This window comes from Hypomesus nipponensis, chromosome 19, assembly GCF_054491055.1.
Source record: "Hypomesus nipponensis isolate SF chromosome 19, ASM5449105v1, whole genome shotgun sequence".
Taxonomy (NCBI): domain Eukaryota; kingdom Metazoa; phylum Chordata; class Actinopteri; order Osmeriformes; family Osmeridae; genus Hypomesus; species Hypomesus nipponensis.
Genome location: NC_140379.1, coordinates 11,401,065 through 11,424,255, shown reverse-complemented (window position 1 = coordinate 11,424,255; position 23,191 = coordinate 11,401,065). Strand labels below are relative to the sequence as shown.

The 23,191-nt window shown below is 39.4% G+C and overlaps 1 protein-coding gene across 2 annotated transcripts in view; it reads right to left on the bottom strand.

Annotated features, from left to right (window-relative positions):
• adamts7 (a disintegrin-like and metallopeptidase (reprolysin type) with thrombospondin type 1 motif, 7) overlaps nucleotides 1-23,191 on the bottom strand; it is a 56,433-nt gene that overhangs the window by 19,761 nt on the left and 13,481 nt on the right. For both annotated transcript variants that reach the window (XM_084681644.1, XM_084681645.1), the window contains exons 5-16: nucleotides 22,713-22,796; nucleotides 21,437-21,561; nucleotides 19,656-19,805; nucleotides 17,307-17,450; nucleotides 14,038-14,182; nucleotides 9,904-9,996; nucleotides 9,561-9,706; nucleotides 8,208-8,377; nucleotides 7,607-7,740; nucleotides 6,219-6,339; nucleotides 5,729-5,973; nucleotides 3,100-3,247 (exon numbers count right to left, since the gene is read on the bottom strand). In XM_084681644.1, the coding sequence (XP_084537770.1) occupies nucleotides 3,100-3,247; nucleotides 5,729-5,973; nucleotides 6,219-6,339; nucleotides 7,607-7,740; nucleotides 8,208-8,377; nucleotides 9,561-9,706; nucleotides 9,904-9,996; nucleotides 14,038-14,182; nucleotides 17,307-17,450; nucleotides 19,656-19,805; nucleotides 21,437-21,561; nucleotides 22,713-22,796 (1,705 nt within the window). The remainder of the gene's footprint in view (nucleotides 1-3,099; nucleotides 3,248-5,728; nucleotides 5,974-6,218; nucleotides 6,340-7,606; nucleotides 7,741-8,207; nucleotides 8,378-9,560; nucleotides 9,707-9,903; nucleotides 9,997-14,037; nucleotides 14,183-17,306; nucleotides 17,451-19,655; nucleotides 19,806-21,436; nucleotides 21,562-22,712; nucleotides 22,797-23,191) is intronic.

The following is a 23,191-nucleotide window of genomic DNA, read 5'->3' as shown; positions in this document are numbered from 1 at the left end:
TACATTCTAATCTATTTCCAAGCAGTGTATCACGTAGGACCTGATCTAACCTTAACTAGAAAGTGCCCTAGAGTTCCCAAACCAAAACTCCCACCAAATCATCGGACCTTTCAACCAGGCAGGGCTCTGCAGATTATCCAGAAACCTTCAAAGAGTCCCAGAACCAGATAACTAACTCAAATTCAGCACAGAGAGCGTGCTCCACCGCCCCCAACTCCAAATCAACCCATCATCCCAAGGGCCACACTGACTCTGTTGTGTGTAGAATGAAGGCTGTGCAGTTGAATGACCTGCCACTTATGGTGCTGTGGAAAACTAAAGGTGATCAATAGGTGAAAAGTTGAAGATGATTATAGCAGGCACAAACTAGCCCTTTCACTTTAAAACGTGAGACAGAAAGAAAATATTTATTGCGGGAAGCATCCAACCAATGTATAAAAGACACCATGACACTGTACATGATAAATGTGGGAAACACACAGAATTCTGCCAGAACAGTGCACTAAGCAGATTGCTTTAAGACTTATGACACAGGGAACTAAAATGAAACACAAAACGGAATGTTAAAACATGTTAGAAAACTTAAACAAATCACATGGTTCCAAAACTAACTCAAAATGTTTGTAAAGCCACTACAGTCATTGGTTGGCCCTCAAGTTAACAAAGGTGAAGCAATGGCTAGGAGTGTGTCTGGAATTAAGTTATTTGGCTATCTATTCAGACATGAAGAAGTATCACTGTCAGTTTGCGGTAGCAATGTAGCAATCTATCCAGCTCAGAAGGTATTGACACTAGTGATTCGAGAACCAATTTTCCGTTAACCTACAAACATTGAAAAGCTAAAAATAAAATAACACTAACAAACAGTCTGAGAAAATAAATACTAAATTAAAATATATGTTCAAAATAGCATATCCGTATTGATAACTTAAAGGGATACATAGGTATACTATAACTCCTTCAATTATCAAGCTTTGCTAAATAAAGACATACGCAATTATGCAATGTTCTCATTAGTGTCTTATCTATTGCTTCATTGCAAGCAAGGGCAAGCTTGCCCTATATTCTGAGTGGAATGTAAATGCTATGAAAATAAATGATAGGGCAATGAGATGCTTGACAGTAACTATTAGGAATATATTTGCATAATGTAAGCAAACAATGGCATAGTCAGATAACCCCTTAGCACCAGATTTTGTAACAGAAGAGGGACCAAGATAGATACCCATTGTTTACGCCTCATTAACTTGCCAAAGGACACTGGCCTAGTATCGGCTTGACAGAGCTTATTTTAAAACTAAATACTTAACCATAACCTGACCTTTAAATGGCGGGTTTTGTTGTCTACTATAGACATATAGTTGAAATCACAATTTTAGGGTGTTAAATATTGGCCAAACAACCAAAACGATTTCCCCTGGTTTAAACGAAGATGGGAAACTGAACAGTGTATTAGCATGAACCAAATAATGCCAATACAAATATAATTATAGTTACTTGACTCTATGGGTTAAATCGGAGCAAAAATGTTCAAAGTAAGGTTAAATGAAATAAACATTTAATAACATTGCAAATGAATGTGTTACACGACAAACATGTTGGTTAACTCTTCTACCATGATTATTGTAAATCAGAGAGACAGCAAGAGTTGTGCAAAGAGAATGAGTACAAGGACAGGCCAGAGCTGAGGAGAATGTCTCAGGAGATGAAGAATCCACAGAACAATGCTTCACAATTCCTTTTATACACAAGAACAACCAATCAGACCAAATCTTGACCCTTACTTATCAACATATGACTAGCAAGGCTACAGTAAGTTACACAATGGGGTGTGAGAGCCATCAAGTTGAGACCCTGTCGAGCAACTCAAGTTGACACCCAGCCTTACACAGTTAACTATTATGAGATGTTTCTTCTAGTTTCTACTACATGGAAGGCTGCAGTGTGTATAACGTACACATTGACATCAGTACAGTAGAACAACGTAATGTACAAAAATCACTAATGCCAACTGATAAGTTATATATTGAAAGTGAGGTGGGCCTCACTTTACATTCTGCTGCTGTAAAAACATGTCTGGAGTACCACCTTCTTAACCTTGCAAGGTTAAATTCACGGGAAAACGACCATGCAGGAATCTTTCTTGGCAACCCCCAGTGATCCATTTGTGCCCGAACTACAGTCATTTGGACCAATCAGCTTCATATGAGGAAATACTGCCAGCTATGGATGTGGTTGAAGTTAGCCCGTGATAGATGTGGATAGATCCAGGCAATCACCTGCCAAGTATTTTTGAAAATGCCTGCCCTTTTCCAAACAGTATGGCTTCCTTCAAGGATGACTTCACTGTATGGTTATGTATAACAAACCGTTTAACCTTCTGGCTGGTATTAAAAAAACATACCTGTTTGGAAAATCTCTCCAAAAGCTATTTCAGAAAGCCAGCCAGCCATGTTTGCAGACAGATGGCCTTTGTCCCAAAGGCATCCTTTTGCAACCCTAGGAGAACCAGCACACCATATTGTGCCTTTACTTTTATTCCTCTAAAGTGCTTGGTTTTCAAGCAGAATTAATGTTTTTGACCACACATTTGGCCCTTGATGTCCAATTAACTCTAATCTCTCAAGTCACTCCACATTTACACCTAAAAGTAATGTCCTTGAGTGTTCATCCACAGTATTAGCAAATGAGTTGTGAATAAGTGAAACTGTGTATATCCTTTGTATATATGTTTTTGAGAAAAAAGAGGGAGAGTAAAAATAGCAACATGATTGATGGAGTGAGGTAAAATATAGTGTGAGGACACTTATCCATACAAATGTTCACAATACATTTATAAAATGTATTTACAAAAGAGATATTCACTGTCAAGTAAGCATGAAGATTTAATCTTTCCAATCAGCAGGCTAAGTGGTCACCTGCCTCACTCAACCACTGAAGAAAAAGCAAATCTCTTTTGTCACATTCCAATACTGTAACAAAAATGTAGCAGGCTTGCAACACCATACTAGTAGTACAGACAAAGACTTTCTGTCATCTTATCAATAAATGTTTTACCTATAATTTCAACCCATATGATGTTAAAATAGATCTTCTTACCAATACCACAGGTGGTACTACACTCAGTCCATGAGCCGAATTTCCAGAAGAAATCTGAACTGGGGATGTTGTTGTCAGAGTCCTCAGAGACCTCTCTACTGATGGTGTATTCGTAGCGCACTCCAGGGTTGGTTTCCTGGAAGAGAAGCTGAAACACACAGAGAAGAGAAAATCCGAATTTAAGATTAATTAAAGCACAAAAACAGAAATAATCTAATATTACACAATATAACTGTCAACAGGCACCATTTTTGCTCCTTGCAAAGAGTGATTTATTTTAGGACAAGGCAAATGCAAAGTGTATAATCTGAATTTACTTCTATTTCATTTGTACTCATTTTCTGAATCTGCAAAAACAAAGTCTGAAGAATATTAAGTATTTAAATTGTGGTGATATGTGACAAACAGATCTGCACATATACAATATACATATGTGTGAAACAGGGAGGTGTGATTTGTGAGTTTAAAAAGGTTTTGTATAATTCATATGAAAATAATCAACAAAGGTCTATGAAGTCTAAACTCACAAAATAACACATACTGAAACTGAGAGATCAACACTACATGTGGCTCTCATCTATACCATCACACATACACTAAAACACACACCCAAACGGTACTGTTTTGTAGTAGGCGTTTGGGGGTGGGCCGCATTTGTGATGTTGCTTTTCATAAATGCCCTAATAAATGCATAGAATAGGGTTTGCTTCTCTTGCTAGGCTACCTGTATGTGCTGCCAGGTATCTCACATTGCCTCGTGGTGCCTGTCACGTGACTTCCATTGAAAATGAAGGGGAGGCTACATTTCCAAACAAAATCCAAGGGGAAACACGGGTACTATTCTAATGACCAAGAAGCAGAATGTGCTACATTTTCTGGTAGTGTTTATGCAGATTACCCAGAGTGAGTGCAATGTGTTAGTTCCAGGGAGCCTGTCTGCCAGTCTGACACCTGCATTGAGTGTGTCTGAGGTGTTGTGCATGTTGTGAAAATATACATTTCAGTGTGTGTTAGCAGTACACTGTGTACTTACAGTAGGGATTACGTGTGCACTTGTAATCTGTAGCAATTTAGGAATGTATATATGTGGTTACATTTAGTGTGTGTGTGTGTGTGTGTGTGTGTGTGTAAGTGGTGTATGTGTGCATGTAAGGGTGTGTGGGGTGGGCGAGCATGCATGTGTGTATGCATATAAAAATGTTCTTAGGTGCCACTTGTTAAGCAGAATACATAAAGGTAAACACACTGCAGGGGTGCTGACCATTGTCCACGTAACCTCATAGCTCTCCAGAGCCATCAAAGCTTCAGATATAGAACAGTTCAATCAAAGCCACGATTTTCACTCACCTTCTTGGTTCAATGGTTGCAGGGAGGCCCTGCTAGCCTAATGGAGCTCATCTCAAATACACTCTTAACGCCAACAAAAGTACAAAGTCTCTGGGGTCATCTTGGGACACTGCATTAAAAGTCTGAGAAAGTCCCAGCAAACGGACGTTTGGCTTTGAATACTAAACAAATATGGATTTATAGGCTTGGGCACAATACGGGATCCCTCCAGTTTAACAGTCTGCCGAGAACAAACCCTGGCATCTAAACTCCAGAAAAACAATGATTTGCTTTGCAAAATCTGTAAGTGCTACAATACAATGAACTGAAACATTTGAAAAGCATTCAGAATCTGAATGATCTATCCCGTAGGTTATTGTGTGTGTGTGTGTGTTTTGATTGGTTAAGTATGGGTGTGTGTCAGCATGCGAGAGGGAAAATATTGACAGTACGGTATGCATGTATGTATGTATGTTTGTTTGTGCGTCGATATGCAGTTTGTGTGGAGTGTGATTCAAATCCCACAAAGGGAAAGAGTTTTTCTACTATACACCCGCCTTGTGTTGCCCCCACCCCTCCCAGCCCGGTCCAGTCCACTAATGATGCCAGCCGCCACTTTCATGTGGGCATGACAGAAGCCGCCGCATTCAATTCAAAGAGCCCGAAAAACATGTCCTCAGCATAGTTTCTATAATTAATAAAAGCGATAAGGGGTCAGTTCCACAAAACATCAGAAAAAAATGCAGGGGGAGCTTTATGAAAATAGATTTACTTCCAGGAGGAGAAATTGTAGTGTCAAATAAGTTGCAATTTGCCTACAATGTTTCTCAAGAACCTCATTACAGTCATGAAACAATCATTTCACAACACAATTAAAAGATAACATGAAGACAGATTCTAAATTGGGGGCACAGTTTGTTTTGGTAGGTTGCTTGACTGATTTAGGGCTCTCTTTGAGACCGACAAGTCATTGCAAACACCTCTAAAGCCTTCAGTTCAAAGGCCAATTCCCTCATAATAATTACTAGTTTACTAATGCCCATAGTGGTAAACTATCAGTCAAAAAATAATAATAATGATGTCTTAGATGAGAGAGCTGCAAAGTTTTAGAGCCTGTGAGTGAATAATAATAATCACGGTGAATAATTACATTGTTAAAGAACCTCTGAGCTGAGTAAACAGTCAGTGTGTACAGGTGTGTACTTACCAAATGTGTTTTATTGTCCTCAGTTTAACTAGTTTAACGATGGCTTGTGTGTGTGTGTGTGTGCATGTGTTTGCGTGATGAGTGTGCCTCTCCAACCTGTATCCAAACTGGCTCCATTGTTGGTCCGGGGGAGGTCAGATTCTCCAGGTGCCCTGTCCTCTCATAGGTAAATATCGTCCCTGCTGCTTTGTAGTCTCCATTCCATTGGATAGTCCAACCACCGTTCAGAAAGTACTTTTCCGGGTCATCGCTTCGGAGTGCCAAGAAATTTCCAGCTTCAGCCACCTCCTCAATGCGGATGTCCCGTGCCCCTTCTGGAATCAGTCCGATATCAACGTAGCCTGGAAGACACACAGGCAAAACATTTGGTGGAACTGAAATATTGTCCCCCAAAATATTGAGAGAGATTATCACAGAGACAGACTTTCAAGATGTGCCTTGAACTAAGAATGGGATAGCATACTCCCCCAAAATGCCCAAGGGTAGTAATCTATTAGTATCTCTTAGTTGGAGTCATCCTCATCCTTAGTTTGAACTTTTCAAAGGTTAAAACTGATCAGTGGTTAAAGACGGTGTGCTGCCTTACCAAGTCCTTCGCTCTCCTCAAAAGTCTTCTTCACAGTCTCACAAGTAGAACCATTGCCATTGCATATCCCACAGCGATCCTCCACAGCATTGGAGTCAATTTCATAGTCACAGCCCACATTCTGTAACACACAAACTCAAACATGCATACTCTAGGTATACTAATTGCAGCGACCATTGAATATAGACAGCCTGTCTTAACGGAGGATACAGTGTAGTATGATAATGTGCAAATGCTATGATTTGTACTTTCATGTTCATCTGTATAGGTTCACCAAAGACAGAGGAATGTTTCGCACTTTCAATTTTCTGAAAGCCATCAGAGTCAGATTCACTGAAGAACAAAGCACATTCATAATATTTGCGTAAAAAAACATTTGAAACCTGCTAGGAAAGCATGCTAACAGCATACAAACAGCAATTTTTATAATCATCTCCCAAGTTAGCTGAAAAGTCAGACCATAGAAAATGTATGCTGTTGAAAGTACAAGATACATCAATGAGCATAGTCTGGTTGACAAGCAACAATTTTAATACATTCAAATCACATTTGTCAAACATGTACATCATTTCAAGAAAGTTGAACTCAGGCCACATTGTTGCCCCTCTTGCTTCATAAAAGTTTATGAATAGTCAATGTCTAAACCCTTCAACTAGGACAATCTCACTAACTTTAAGATGAAACCTTAGAAGCAAGTTCCCATTCCTTTTGGTAACTACAGTTAATTGGTTTTTCCAAGTGAACTTGCAGTAGAACTATGTTCTAGTCTTCCATTCCTTAGATCATATCTGGGAGTAACTTGTCTAAATAAATCAGTTTGAGCCAGGAAGAACACATAAATGGATGATAAAGGATGACGTATCGTAACATAAATTCTGAACTAACTTGTCTTAAGTCTACAAATGTGTAGCCAAAACCATAACAACAAAGCCAACTGAGCTGCTCAACTGATGCTAAGATAACAAACCTCCTTTCCTCATGCTTCAAACAACCAGACTAAACCATAATGGGAAATATGAATTTTGTTACATCTGTGTCCAGTCAGGACACCTTTGCAACATTGATTTCCATATAACAGTTAAGGATAGTACAGCATGTGCGAGACCCTTTGTTAGTCTTTAAACTAACAAAAGTATCTTCATACAGTATGCGAAACATCTGGTGCAATTTTCCAAAGACACAACAAGAAGCAGACTGACATTAAAAATGCACATATCCAATGTAGTTCCTGAGCACCATGATAGAATAAGATTACTGAGTCAACAGGATAACCTTGAAAGAAAACACCAGTGACCCTGTTCTAACCTGGTGATTGATGAGGGAAACTGTAATACATGCATAATGTTGGTAAGATACTAGAGGTGGAATTAAATCAAACCAGTAATTACCTTACAGATACCATTAATGCACATGTCTCGACTTGTGCTGCCTTCCAAGCACTTGGTTCCATCAATAACTGCGTCCAGCATCTTTTCAGAGAAGTACTCGTTCAGAGGACGGCAGTGTAGCTCACAAGGGTTCACTGACAAACGGAGACAATAAGAGTCTCTAAACAAGACCAACGGATAACAAAAACATCCCTCATTTTATTTAAGTATCATTAGCAATGTATCTTAAAATGTGACAATTTGTTATTGTGTGTGTGTGTGTAGGTCCCCCTTTTGCCACCAACACAGCCCTGATCTGTTGAGGATGTACTCCACTAGACCTCTGAAGGTGGGCTGTGGTATTTATCAACTGGATTGAAATTTGTGGAATTTGGAGGCCACTTATTCACTGATTTCCTTCTTTGGACCACTTTTGATAGGTACTGACCATTGCAGACTGGGAACACCCCACAAGAGCTGCAGTTTTGGAGATGCTCGTCTAGCCATTACAATTTGACCCTTGTCAAAGTCGCTCAAATCCTTACACGTGCCCATTTTTCCTGCTACTAACACATCAACTTTGAGGATAAAATGCCAAGGTCTGTCCCAAGGTAACACTCACCTTTGTTGTTGACTTGCACCCATTTGTAGAACTTGCCTTTGTAAGGCATTGTGTTAAAATGGCTGCATTGGTTGTGCCTGAACGTGGGCTGTCCAGGAGGACACAGAGCACTGTTACAAATCCTGTACCTCCGACGCTCACCCACACAGTATTTCCCTCCATATTTTGGCCTAGAAGATCAGACAGAAGGAAAAACAAACATACTTTTTTCAATCCAATAAAATACTTGAAATCGCTCTGATATGTTAAAGAAGTTCTCAATGGCTTCAGAAAAACACAATATTACAAATCCCTTTTGAAAACACTTCATTATCCCAAACTAACTAAGAACAAACACATTGGATTTTATCACACCAAATATGATAATAGGCAATGTGAGACATAGATTACATAACTGACACAGTTGAACGTTTAGCACAGTGCTAAAGCTTGCAATTACAGTTGCCATCAGTGGCATATCTTCACATCTTTGAATACTAATACCTTTCAAGTTGTTTCCAAGTGAGTCCATAACTTAACTCTCAACATTAATATGAGAGGTTTTAAAATCAGGGTAATGGAATACAGAGTGGTTCATTTAGACATGGTTTAAACATATTTCTGTGATTCTTTTGCATCCACCAAAGGATATGACAGTTACAGCTGTCCCACCTCCACCCTCTCCCCACTCGCACACTTCAGAGGAAATGGAAAAACTATATGAATTGGCTCCCCCCTTTTCCCACTGGACAGGAAACCAATATTAAGTCCTAATACAGATGCCTTGCTTGCTTGCCATCAATACAAAATGCCTCGTCCTCTCAGAGGATGACAGTCATTTGGGTTTAGGTTTCCTACGGTTTAGGTCCTTTCTTTTAGGTTTCACTTAAATTAAAGGGTGTTCCATAACCTTTAAGACAACAAGCATCATTCTGGTACTACAGAAAGCTGGATATTACTGAGACTGAGGTGATGAAAACATTTTTATAAAGTATCAATTCCACTGCACATTTTCAAAATATGATACAGTATTTCTTATTGTCTGAGCAACCAGAAATGGCATTGTAATAGTTCTCCCCATTTACAGTTCCAACACACCAACGTCTCACCATTTACAGTTCCAAAGTTGGTCACAATACCGTGAGAAATAATACTTTTACGAAGGTAGTATTATGGCTTGTTCAATAGGGAAAAACAGAACTGAAGCTCTGCAGTCTAAAATTGCCTCAAAAGAAACTCTGCTTCATTTGTACATGTGACCCCGTGACAATAGTCAAAGCCATTGTACTGCCTGTCCAAGAGTTCTGAGGATGTCCATCTCCATGTATATGAAAACGTTTTAGAAACATATCTTAGGGTTGTCAAAAACCTTACACAGGGTTGACACAGTCTCTCTGGGCGTTCTGCACTCCGGCCCCGCAGGTTCTAGAACAGGATGTCCACTCACTCCATGGCGCCCAGCCTCCGTTGACATGTTCTGGCTGGGAACCTGCTGCCACACACTCTCCATCGAAACACCACTGAGGGAAACACACTGCGTTGTTACATAGAGCTAATAAATCACCATGTTATTTGTGTCGCAAGCACTACAACTGCAGTAGGGGTACAAGTATAATATGATTCCTTGGATTATGGTTATGTAGTAGTAAAGGAGGTAAGGGAGTTCCTAGTAAAAAAGACAAATGGATTTTGTGGCTACAGAATGCATAATTCTCACCTTGTCCTCCCCACACCTGGTCCCATCCACTGCCCCATCCAGCTTGGAGTGGCAGGTTGTCCCCACAGTGCACCACAATGTACTGCAGATGTTCTATAGAAGGAGAGCAATTGCCTATCAATTACAGATTACTCTCCTTATGTGTAAACCATCTAAAACCTACATGTTTTTTTGTATTTTACAGTAGTCAGAATGGACATTATTTAGTACTTGGAGTGGACATAAAATATGTTTGTATGCGCACGCATTGCATAAAAAATGTATAAAGATTACATTCCCCAATAAAATACTGCAATGGCCGATGCAGCAAATATTTACTGTTTTAAAACAGCTATTTCCTTAGGGGTTTTGCTCAGCAACGGATTAGAGATAGAAAATTGAAGATTTGACATTAGGATTACTTCTATATACTTTCTCGATGGAAGGAGCAATTGCCAAATCTAAGCATTTAATGGTACCCTGGTACCCTTGAGTGTCAAGATTCTCATATTTCCCTCGATGCATGCTGATGATGCTTTCATATATGCTTGTGCTCAGCCCTGCAGTCAAAGGAGCATTTCAGAAAACGTGGGTGTTGCAGGGTTTGATAATCATTGTGTTTGGTATACATAATGTTGAGAAAGAGCTATATTATATAATATATATTATGTGTCACTAAGGGAGACACACTGTTGTAATTATGAAGATAGAAAATGATTATGAATGATATGATTGAAAATGAACCTCTTAATCACCTTATTACTGAAAACCAGATGCAAAGCTGTTGACTGAGTAGTATTGCCACTAATATGTAGAAGATATTAAGCCCATAGTGCAAATCTGGATAATTAGGGGCTGAGGGCGAGAAGATTGTCAATAATCTCTAATTTTCAGTGCTGTTTCAAACTTTGGATATTGGTTGAAAACGTAGTACATACTGAACCACTTCAATTATTTCCTAAATTAGCAGTGCATGTGCATTGAGATGGCAATAAGAAACGAAAAGTCAGTTTCGAGTTTGTCAGAGGCAGTAGCTGGGAGATTATTTGAGATGTGGAACTTGGTCTTTTGTTGCTCTCAGGCGGCTGTTGTAGCTTTCAGGTGGTGACATTTGGAGCAAACTACCTGTGACCATTTTGTCATTTCTGATTAGACTAGGGTTGTGAGAGCGTTTTTCAATTTTGTCTTTGGCTCTTGGGGGACTTAAGTCTGTTGGGCTAACAGAAGCTGAAAACAACAATAGATAATTGTACTGAGCTGTGAAGGATCTGATGCCCTTCTATTTAAATGACAATATGTTTGGTGAGACTGATAGTTGGCTGGTCACTACGGAGATAAAATGAGACAGGAAAGGGCAAGAGGAAGGTCATGCATTACGCAGTTGCTTGTCATCTGGAGTACTGCATGGTGTCTCGAAAACATAATCACCAATGCATTGTTTACCAATGTATGTTATAAAACCAAATACAACCATTTGGGTGTGTATCAGTTATACCATTCCAAAAGTAAAGGGGACAAACACAGAACAACTTTTCTAAATGTGAGAGGGACATTTCCCCTTTATCTTTAGCAAAGTTGTGTCAAAGATTGCAGTACTCATGCATGATTCAATACCTCCCAGGGGGCCAGAGCAAAAATACAAAAAATCTGTTTTATATAAGTGACATTATGTGTTATATCGGAAAATGCTGCTGACGGTGGACAACTAGGGATAAGGGAGGGTGTGACTGTAACCTAAAGTGACCTTTGGTAGTGATACTGCTTTTTGTTGCAGTAATCCTAACAATAATACCCTACAAGGAAGGTGCATCTAAAGAGAAGTGATAATGCTTTAAGGTCAAATTCTGTGTGTAGCCATACCATGCCGATAATGCATGCATAATTGAATAATGTCACCTTTTTTCTTGTCGTGCCTCATCTGCATAAACAATACACATGTCTTTGCATCTTCTGCTGAAATATTCAACACTCATTGGCCAATCAGGCTTAATCTTAATGTCAAGTCTTACAACTGTTTTGAAGGCTAACTCTTTATGTATTGATAAGTATAAAGGCCTGCATCTTTAAACCACAGCCCAGCTTGAATGCCCAACCCTAAATACATTTGAACTCTATTTTAATCAAGCATTAAATTAAGTGAGGTTTGTGCCCATGGATTGATAGGAATCTTTCCCTGAATTCAAAATAAATTTTCATTCCAAGTATTTACAAATGGGATGACAAATGTAGCCCCAACATACCCGTGAACAGGCAATTCAGGGAAACTGGATTGCCCGTTCTTGTTTACAGGCATTGGCACCATATTCTTTGCTAAGCGGTGACTGATGTCTATCCAAAGGTGTCTTTCCGAGTGGGCTTCTCTATAAAACTAATGGCATTCATGGTCATGGAATCAATCCTACCTCTGGCTTGGAGCATTGATGTTTGATACACCTCTCTCCCTCTCCTGTTTTCCTACTCTCTTTGTCGCTCTCCTGTTACTTATCCTCCCTGTCTTGTACACTATCATCCCCTGCTTCATGTCTATTTCTCTTTTATCCTCCTTGTAGCCAGTCTTTCCCTTGACTCTTTACCTCCCCCTTGCATTGGCTTTCTCTTCTCACTACAGTATCTTAATTGTACTGTGTTCCTGCTGTCTTTGTTGACATTGTGTCTCTTGTTTTCTTTCTCCCTTGACTCTCTCTTTTCATACTCTCCTTGCCCCCTCTTCATTATTAGGTCTCTCAAAAACGTTATGAACAGCTGTGAACAACCAAGAGGGTGTTTGATTCTTAAGATAATTAAAACCACACACGCTCACACACACAATCATGGAACTAGACACCCCATAATAAAGTCAGTTCCGTTAAATCAGTTCCGTTAAATCTCAGAAAAAGAACACTATCCATCCCTGACATTGAAATGACTTCCAATTTGTCCAGTGAGCTCAAGTTGTGAGCTCAGCACCCAGCGCTGGGCTTGCTCATCGCCCTTACTCCACAACGTTTCAATCCAGTTGCTTTAATAGTTTAAACTGTCTGTATCGAAGCACCAAATACACATGGTGTTCTTTTTTTAAGGGGCACTTGAAGTAAATCCATCTTAAATCACAGTCATTCCGGCAGGGATGAGTGAGTATACATTTTCCCAGTTTGCTTCCACCTCAGACCAAAATGTTATTTGCTGAGGCGAGATGGACGTGAGTTTAGCTTTAAGGTTGCAAGTGGGTAACTCAGCCAATTCACTCCATTAGTGGTAGCCTAAGTAAACACACATGGTTCGTCCCATATGGTCAGTAAAATGCCTTTTGCCAAGCCTTCAGGCCATAGCCCCGATTTTGAAAACTGTATTGATTACTGTATTGTAGGTTCCCCCTACCTGATATAATCAAATCAGAAATGCATTTGAATGCACCAAATGTTCTTTCTTTAACAACTCGGGGTGTTGATACCATTGATTGCATGCTATGATGAAAAGGCTATTTGGCAGGAGGTGTGGCACTCCTTATGTATCACTCCTCCCCCTGAGGCCTCCTCCTGACACACCTAGAACTAGCACCACCTACTCCACTCCCCAAAACATGTGCAACTGCAAACTGAATTTGGGCAGAGGCATCTGAGGTGGCGTGAAAAAGATCAATTTCCTGCAATGTTAGCTAGACAGGTTTCTGAAAGAAGTGGAAGCAAACGGAGGAAAGTGAGTGCAGAGGATCCTCTTAAGGATCTAAGGGTATGCTGGTGATCCTCAAATAGAAAGGGATAAGCAGGAGAGGAAGATGAAGTAGAGGGTTTGGGCGGATAAGTGGGAAAGTGTGGGGGGTTTATTGGCGTCACATTAAAGATTGTAGATGCATGAAGCATGACAGAAGATGAGAGGAGTGGAGGGTGAGGGGTAGAGGTAATAGACATGTTAGCTGTGTGTGTGCTGGTGTGGTGTGCTTTTGTGTGAGCATGGTTTGTACAGTGTGTATGTGTGACTAAAATATACATTTGATTGTGTGTGGATGTGACACACAAGGCTGTGTGGGAGAAACAGTGCACATTGTATGTGTGTTTGAGCAAGAGAGCTTGCGTGTGTATCAGATGGAGGCAGTTTATGCATGTACTGTGTGCATGTACTGTGTGTCTCTCTGTGTGAGTGAGATAGAGGTAGTGCTTAGGTGTTTGGGTGTCTTACATCAACGTCGTCACAGAGCAAGGACCCAGAGCCATACTGCAGTCGACACTGGTGAGCAGCGTCGTACAAAACCCCAGCAGGTCTGGTGTTAAGAGCCAGCTCATTTCTCATTGGGGGGTCATCCAAACACCAGCCCCAACCACGACTGTTCAGGGGAGACAATGATACACAGTTAAAGTGGAGTCAGACTCTTTTATAAGGAAAGTCAGACACATAAATATAAGAAGACATGTAGAGATGAGTACACAACCATAGATCTGATAGATATATCACATGGATAAAACCACTGGTACATGTATATGCAATCATGCACCAAGCACTTTATGTTACACATACTATACATACATACTGTATGTCTACTGATTCAGGACATACGCGCATTTAGCCTGTCAATCCTCAAATGAATTAATATGTCATGGAGTGTCAAACGTTGACAGGCTGACAGAACACTAAGTGACACACTTGACAGAAGTGCCCATGACATATCACATTAAGCAAGGCCTTCACACACTCCATACCCCTCCATGGCCTACCCCACACCAGTTTTTTTGTAGCTCAATACTTTCCATTTAACCTTGTCGTGAAGGATGAAGCTTTAAACTACTAATCAAGAACGCAGTGACAATCTAAAACTGAATTTGCATAAAATAATCAATGTCCTGACTCCTGTCATGATCAAGAAGGTATGATAAAGGGTTTTCTCCAAAAGCACAAGTTGAATTCCATAAACTTCCTGGACTGAATGGGTTCACAGTGACCTGAATCTTGTACTAGATCTAACATAGAGATTGGTTTGAACCGAAGAAATTAAAAGAGGACTGTTGCCTTTGATAAAGTATGAATATTGCTGAACTGAATTGGAGGAAGCGATCTAGCTGCTCTGTCCAGCTGCACAAAATAGTCATACTTAAACTGCTGACACAGCAGAGCGCATATGTAAAATCTAAGATAAATTACCAAGACATTACTGTCACAGCTAAAGCTACCTAACTGTAAAAGAAATACATAAAAACACACACTAATTACAGAATTAACTATACAAGACATAATTATTACATCCTAATAAAAAAAATATCTGCTATGCACATATTGTAGTAATCCCATTCAATTTAATCCATAACTATATACATGATCTTTCCCCCATTTAAAACTTGGATTAATGGGTAAATCTCAGAGCAGCACAATTTAAAATAACTGCATAGTTTTTTTTTAAGAAAGGGCAACATTTGTTTCACCTGCTCACCTCACTTCGACCCATACACTAGACTTCCTGCTCAGTGAGACTTCACTGCCCAGTTTTTATGCACAAATCAAATAATCAAACACATTGGGAGACCTACTACTGGCCACTATGCGACAGCAATTAAACTGTTCTCCATGAGTGACTTTGTACTCTGCATGGGGTCTACTGAATTGAGGTTCACAGGGATACTGGTGGTTGAAAGCAGCTTTTGGAAATGGAAGCTTTCCTGAAAAGGTCCAACATGGTCAAAGAGTAATTTATCAAGGATTTTTCTTCAGAGTCAACACACATATGTTTGTAGTTTTAATATTTTATACAGTCACTTTGTTGTGACTAATATTCTGGCAGGTAACAGCAACAAATGTTATGAGTTATACAGGGTGAAAATCAATTGGTTGTACAGTACCAGGAACAACTAAACTTAAAACTTTCACATAGTTCTCCTGTCTAATAAAACCAAGCACAAGCCCCTGAAGTCCCACCCAATTGCAATACAGCACAATAAGTTGATTGGTTTTTCCAGATGTAACTACACACAAGTTTATTTTTGTATTTTTTTACCCACTCAAAGAAAGAAAATATATTGAAACTGCCCTGCAACGTTGGAATCAGGATTCAAGCAAACAATTTTACTGCAGCCAGATACAGAAGAATAAGTCTTGCAAGACAAAGGCAGAACAAAAGACACACTTTCTGAGATTTCTAACTCTCTCACTTTCAGCAAACAGATGCAAACTCCTTACACAGCTTTTCTCTTGGTGCCAAAACAGCTATTCAAATGATTATATCATTGAAACATGATTCTCGCAGTATGAGAAATCCTAGGGGACCAATCACTTGGAAGGGGAAAGTGACCAAGTGTTTTCTGGGCAGGCGTTAAGATAAATAATTGATTAAATAGTTTGCAAGCTCTTGCAAAACAGATACACCTACTGTACATGCACGCATGCATGCATGTGTGCATACACAGTACACACACGTACATGCACACAGTCCCCCATCCATGCATGCGGTAAGAGGCCTTTGTGTATGGACTCCCATGAGTGAATGTTATTCCTCTTCCCTCTTCCCTAACTCGTGGTTAATGGATTCCATATGGTGGTTTGAGCTGCGGAACTAGGGCAACTTTGACAGGCGATTCAACCCAGACCCGATGCGCAATGTTGTTAGAGAAGGGGGCGGAAAGGGGATTCCAACCCGTCGGCTCGACATCTGGCAACCAGAAACATAACACTGAGACAGAATTCTACAAGATACCAAGAATTGGCTCCCAGACAACACTGTAAATAGATTCGTTATGCTGTTCACTTGAACAGAATGCTTGAAGCAACTTTTAGCAGAGTATCATCGAAATGTATGAAAGGGCCCAACATATAAGGCATTGATAGGCACAAAGCAATTTCCCTGTAATCATCCAGTGCTTATCTTTTATTTCTTGATCAGAGTGGGTCCTTATTATATACTTAAAAGCTGTATAGTTCTAAAGACGCATGTTAAGAGAGAGATGGAGGACTGAGAAGTGGAAATTGGAACTATGGGAGAATGGAAAGCGTAAGAACACATGACACAAGACAAAAAGTTATTAAATAAAATATTACAAATGAGAAAGAAATGTGAGATCCCTCTAGCCTTATGCCATTATGGAATGGAAAAGAAAAAAAATGCAATTAAGTAGAATTCAAAGAATGGTAATTTGAGTGGATAAGAAACATGGTTGGCGACTATGAACAAAGAATATGTTGAAAAGAAAGCAAGCTGGTAGAAGTGAAGTGGAAAAAGATGGAGCAAAGGAGAAAGAGAGTCTGAGAAATTTCCAGCAACAGAGTGAAGTGGGGACAGAGAGAGAGAGAGACTGAGGAAGAACATGACATCAACCAAAATACTCAACACAAAAACTGTCGCTAGAGACAAACCCAGACGGAACGGTCAGGCAGGCACACAGACAGACACACAGACAGATACAGACAGACACAGACAGACAGACAGATACACGCACACAGGGATGTCACAAACGTGGGCCACTCACTCTAGGAAGCGGGTGATGTACTGGCGGGAGCAGAGTGACCAGCTGGGCGAGACAGTGCCATACAGGAGCTGTGGAGACATGACGAAAGGTCTTTTCCCAATGGGCTCACAGTCATTGCCGTTGCCATCATGCTGAATTCCAAAGCTGCGGCATAGAAGAAGCACATCCCACAGACACAGTGAGGAGGGAGAGGATGGGCTTGAAGGGACAGATACTGCAGGGTAAAAAGTAGAACACACATATGAAGGCACTACGTGCAATGTAATGTGGAAAGTCTAGAATATACGGCACAACTGCTGTCTTACTAAATACTGCTGTCAAAAAGTGGAGGTGTGCTACACTTTGCATATCCTACATCGAACATACAGGGGGTGATGGGTACCTGGTTTACAATCATCAATCTTCAATTGTCATAAGCACACATGCCCAGAGATGATGATGAGAGTGTGCAAACACACGCAGAGTATAGACAGAATAAAACTGCTTATTTACAGTTAATGAGCTAACAAAATGTGTGTTTGCTTGGTGGCCCAGTAGGACCGCCCACACACGCATATGCATACACACAGGACATTTATTTCATCAACACAGACAGATGTTAACCTCATGCTGACATTCCTGACACCACTATCCCCTATGGGCACTGGAGCATGACCTTTACAATTGATCGTTAAAGGGGGCCTCACAAGTAATACATCTACAAAGGTTTATAGCATGCCAGGACACGGGGGCTCCTAAGCTCTTAGTTGGAAGTGATCAAGCTCTCTTTCTAAATAATAAGGTCAGAGTCTGTTCAGTTTCTGATAACTTCCAGTTGAATTGAGTTGAGCCTCAGAAACAGTCTATACATTAGGTAGAAGATTTATACAATACAAGTAGTCTAAATTAAATTGATTCCCAACATAGATTTTATTGCTGCTGTGCCAAAGGTCTGTAGGCCTTGCTTTAATGGTTATTGTAAAACAGAAAAAAAAGTAGTTAATACTTTTAACTTTTAAAATAATTGTATTCAGCAATTTTGTAAATGAAAGCACCTGTTGCAGTGTTGTGGCACACCAAAGTGAATGATGTGGTGCAGAAAGAATAACCCAGCCACAGATCTCCTGTGAAAAATGTATCATATATGGAATACATTACAAGTGTTTGGAATGTTTGTCTAAAAAACTGGGTTGTCTACTCTACACTGCACTAAGAGGGCTGTAATCTATCCGTCTAATTGTTGTTTTGAGGGATTTCTTTATTCTAAAACTTCACCTGGCTGGTTGGACTTGGGAACTTTTAGTGCAACATGTTAGTATAATTATGGAACCAAAAGTTGGATTGTTCTCATTTTTGTGTGACATTAAACTAAATTATAAAAAGGTGTCATTTTATGACATTTGACAACTTGTACTCATCTTTGACATGGGTGTCAATAATTCCCGAGTTGACAGTATCTGGATTTACAAGCCAAGACAGTGAGTGGGAGATGCATATTAAAACACATCTTCAAATATCTGACAGATGACTGACATGTTTTTCTGGTGTTTTGTTCTAAAGATCTTTTTTAACAGTCACATTAGAGACTATAACATTGAGCCATTTTGGTGGTATAATTGTTTTTCTAGTATAGGCAGAAATGTCTGAATAAAATTGTTGCTTGGTGGCTCTGCATGCACGCTAACCACATTAAGCGTGTTTGTTTAATTACTATAAACAAAGAAGTGTGTAGTTATAATTAAGCAGGCTATTTAACATATTGGAAAACTTTCTGAACAAATTATTTCTGCATAACATCTGAAATGTGCAGACACCCCCACCAATTTAAATTTGTGTTTTAATGTGGTTTTTCATAGCACATTTCATAGCGCAACATGCCATTTTGGCTTGTATCTGAAGACTCAATGCATTAAACATATTTGATTGATTAGATCTAATAACATTTTGTTTGTATAGCCCTTTTTACAAGCAATTTTACAGAGGGCTTTAAGGATGTCCATTGACATCTGTACCTAAATCAACTTAAACCTTCAAGGAACATGAAACATATGCCATACTATATGAAATGGTCTTTAAAAACGAGTACAACACTTAGTAAGCTCACAAATGTAATATCCCAATATTTAATAACATGATCCCAACACTAGGTTTCTGAAAGAATGATTTAACTATGCACACATGACACCAGTGGAAATTTGTGTTGAGTATTTTACTAAACACAGGGTCCGTCAATTGAAAAGAGGATATGAAACATTCACATTCACCACTTGTACATGTGACCACATGTACATGTGACCACGTGTACAAGTTAGCAAGTGTGCGTGTTTGTGCATGTGCATCTGTCTTCTAAGGTGAGCGAAGTGACCTTACTTGTGTCCCAGCTCATGGGCAATGGTGAAGGAGAGTGGCAGACCCGTGTCCTCGCTGATGCTGCAGCTGCGGTGTGGCTGACACATGCCCGCCACGTGAGACAGACCCAGAGTCTCGCAGGGCTTATTGATGGCTGTACAGATGTCCTTTCTGTCAGTGGGTGAAAAAGTACAAAGGAGGAAGAAAGGACGAAAACAGGATAGATGACAAAGGATGATGGAGAACAATAAAGGATGGTGGACAAAAGATGTAGGACACCAGAAGATCATAATAATTATAATAATGATTATAAATTGTTTTTATAATGGTTGTTTCTTGCATTCAAGGTTCTACAGTACAGTAAAAATTACAATCATAAAACATAAAACGAAACAATAAGAACAGACCAAAATTAAATTAACAGTTAAAAGCTTGATTAAAAAAGTTTAGTTTTAAGCAAATTCTTCAAATGACCAAGTAGCATTTCTGATGGAAACAGTGAGTTTCACAGTTTAGGATGTGTGCATGAGAGGTGGTTTTCAGTTTGCAGAGAGGTACAAAGTGATTCAGAGTCAGCTGTCCGAAGTGCTCTGGAGGGAGTATGAGGATAATATTGAAAGGGGAATCTTATCATCTCAATATCTACTATTCACTATCTCATTTCTGAACACTCCCAGTACCTCCCACAAAGAAGCAACCCCATTGCACAAGGTTGCCAGCTCTTTGCTTCACCGTAGGCATAGTACTATCCAGCTCATGAATGGTACCTGGTTTAAACCAGATGTGTCTTTTCAGTCCACCTTGTGCTTTTACTTATGCTTTCATCAACAAAAAAGAAACCATTTGGGAAATTCACAGTGAGCTATCACATGCTGTTTGCAAACACTTTCAAATGTGTGCAGTATGATACCTCCTTTTATGAGTCAAGATGTAATAAAACAAAATTGCACAAAAACAGTGTACCTAAAAACATCAAAACGTCAAGATCCAGACATGGCAAAGACAAGCTCTGTCTCTCTGTATCATCTAAAAAGGTTAAGAAATTTCGACTATACTGTTGGAAATTCCTTTCCCTTATTTTTCTCCAATTTTAGTGACCTCAATTGCTTTCGTGCATCCAACAAACAAGCAGTCAGTTAATGAGCACCATGAATGGGTTGCTAGATTATGTAGGGAGAGTGAAAGCATGCAAGGATAACAGAGAAAGAGAGAAAAAGATAGAGGAAAATAGGCACATAGAAAGAGGAGAGGATTTACCAGTACAAAACCACTCTGTAATTGAATAGGGGGGACATGACTTGATTTCAATGTGCGTTTCTATACATAACTATATATTCCTATCAACACCCATAATAACTACTAATCAAACCTGTGTACCATGGGGGAAAGGATTAAGTGCAATCCTAGTAGAATGAAGAGGAATGCTACAGAATAAAACATCAAGGTGACGTTAAGGAGGACAGCTGAGCACTCAATGGAAAAATAACAATTGCCTTAGGATACTACAAGAAACTTTCCTGCACTTTCTCTCATTACTTCCTAAGAAAAGTATTAATAGTGACAAAAGGTGAGGGACACATGGTGAGGCCATCTTCTGTGTGGGCTGGAATGTCTCTCTGGAACTTTCATTCCATGTAATTCCTTGTCTCGAGTCCATTTCAGAAAGACTTTGTTTGTGACGGTCAAGGGAACCACATTAAAAAGAAAGGGTACGTACATCTTTGAGGTGAATTAAGTGCATGGGCAGTTGAATGGTCGGTTGCTAAAGTTTACATAAAAAGACACTGTCATTCTCTCTGTACCTTGTGAGCAGGACAGCTACATCATGATGTGCTGGATGCTCATCTCCCTTCATGTTGAGACGTTTCTGCCACTTACAGAAGCTACTCAGGCTGTTGTCAGCATGATGTGTGATCTTCAGTTCCTCCTGTCAAGCACAAGCATGTCCTTCTAGTGTGTATGACAAATATAAATATTGGGTACTGGATAAGTGGTAAGATTACAATGTATACATGTTTAGTTTTCAGAAATGAATAATAACTCATAGGGCAAGAAGCATGAAGCATAAATGACTGGCAAAATATAATTAGCATTAATACTTTCACATAGTGTTTAAATTATTAACCTGGCTTTACTTTTTTGTTCAAGCTTTGTCACTTGTAAGAAAGCATTACTGCTCTCTGGAAAAAAGAAAAGGACAGATACTTGTATGGTTCTCTTTGACTGAATTGTAAAATAACATAAATAATTTTGTCTGTAAAGAACTTCAGAAGTTCTCTTCTGGGTAGTGCAAGGATTTAGTTACTTTTACTGTGTGTCCAGTAGGTGTACTTGCCTGCTTTCCTGCCTACTGGTCGCCTGACTGTGTGTGTGTATGTGTGAGGTCAGCTGAGGTCTTTCAACTTCCCAAAGGTAATGTTGGTCAGGGTAGATGAAAGCATCATTTCCATGCCATGTACAGGGTGTGTGGATGATGTGATTACGCAATGCCTTTCATCCCACGCAACAAAGTTAAGTGTTACCAGTTCATATATATGCACAGGAATCTCATGTTTGCTGACTGTGGAACTACAAAAGCATTAATCATGGAAAGGTTCTAACATGAGCCAGTAGGAAATGTCAATCTGACAGTGTTTTAGAAACAAAAGAAGAACATGGAAATGTTGCCATCTCTTTGCCTCTGTGAGAACTGTAAGGCCAATCTGAGAAAAACGTACAATTTGCTAATGCCAGTTAATTTGTAGTATTTACTATGCAGCTATCAAAGCAGCCTTGAATTGTAAGGTTCTCTATAGTTATGAGATGTAGACTACTGTATTAAATACTATGTACTGTATACTATACTGTATACTGTACTGTATTCTATACTGTATTCTCAAGAAATAAAAAAAGTATACCATCCAAACAAATAATGTGGTGTAAATTCACTTTAAATATTAGGCTTAGGTGTATTGAAAACCAAGCTATGTTTTGCTTCTGAAAATTGAGCATCACTTTTAGCACAAGTTGGATCAATTTCCATCTTTGTTCACCACGCCCAAAATGATCACATGGTGTGTTTCTGCAAACCGCTCTTACCTCATCCTTCTCCAGCAGTATGAGACGAACCACCACAATGTTGACGGCATTGCCAATACTGGCATCACGAAAAATCAGAGACACCTAAAACAAAATATTTAGTAATCAATAAAATTAGCAATTTATATGATAACATTTGTACAGTGAGAACGTTTTTCTAACAGGAAAAACAAATAATTTGAACAGTACTTATTAGGACTACGTTAAAGGTTTAAATTATACTAAATGGTAAATAAAAGATGTGCTGCTTAAGTGAACACGCTTCATCTCAGATGGGGGATGACTGTGATCGATGGATCTCATGAGAGCATCCCATGGGTTGCAAGTAATATACAGCGCAGGAAAGTAAAAGTCAATTCAAGTCCACCCAAAGGGTTTACAAATATCATTACACAAACTCTTGAAAGGCAAACTATTGATTCAAGACAGTGTGCTGCTTACCAAAATGACGATGAGTCATATTAAAGATTGGGGGGGAG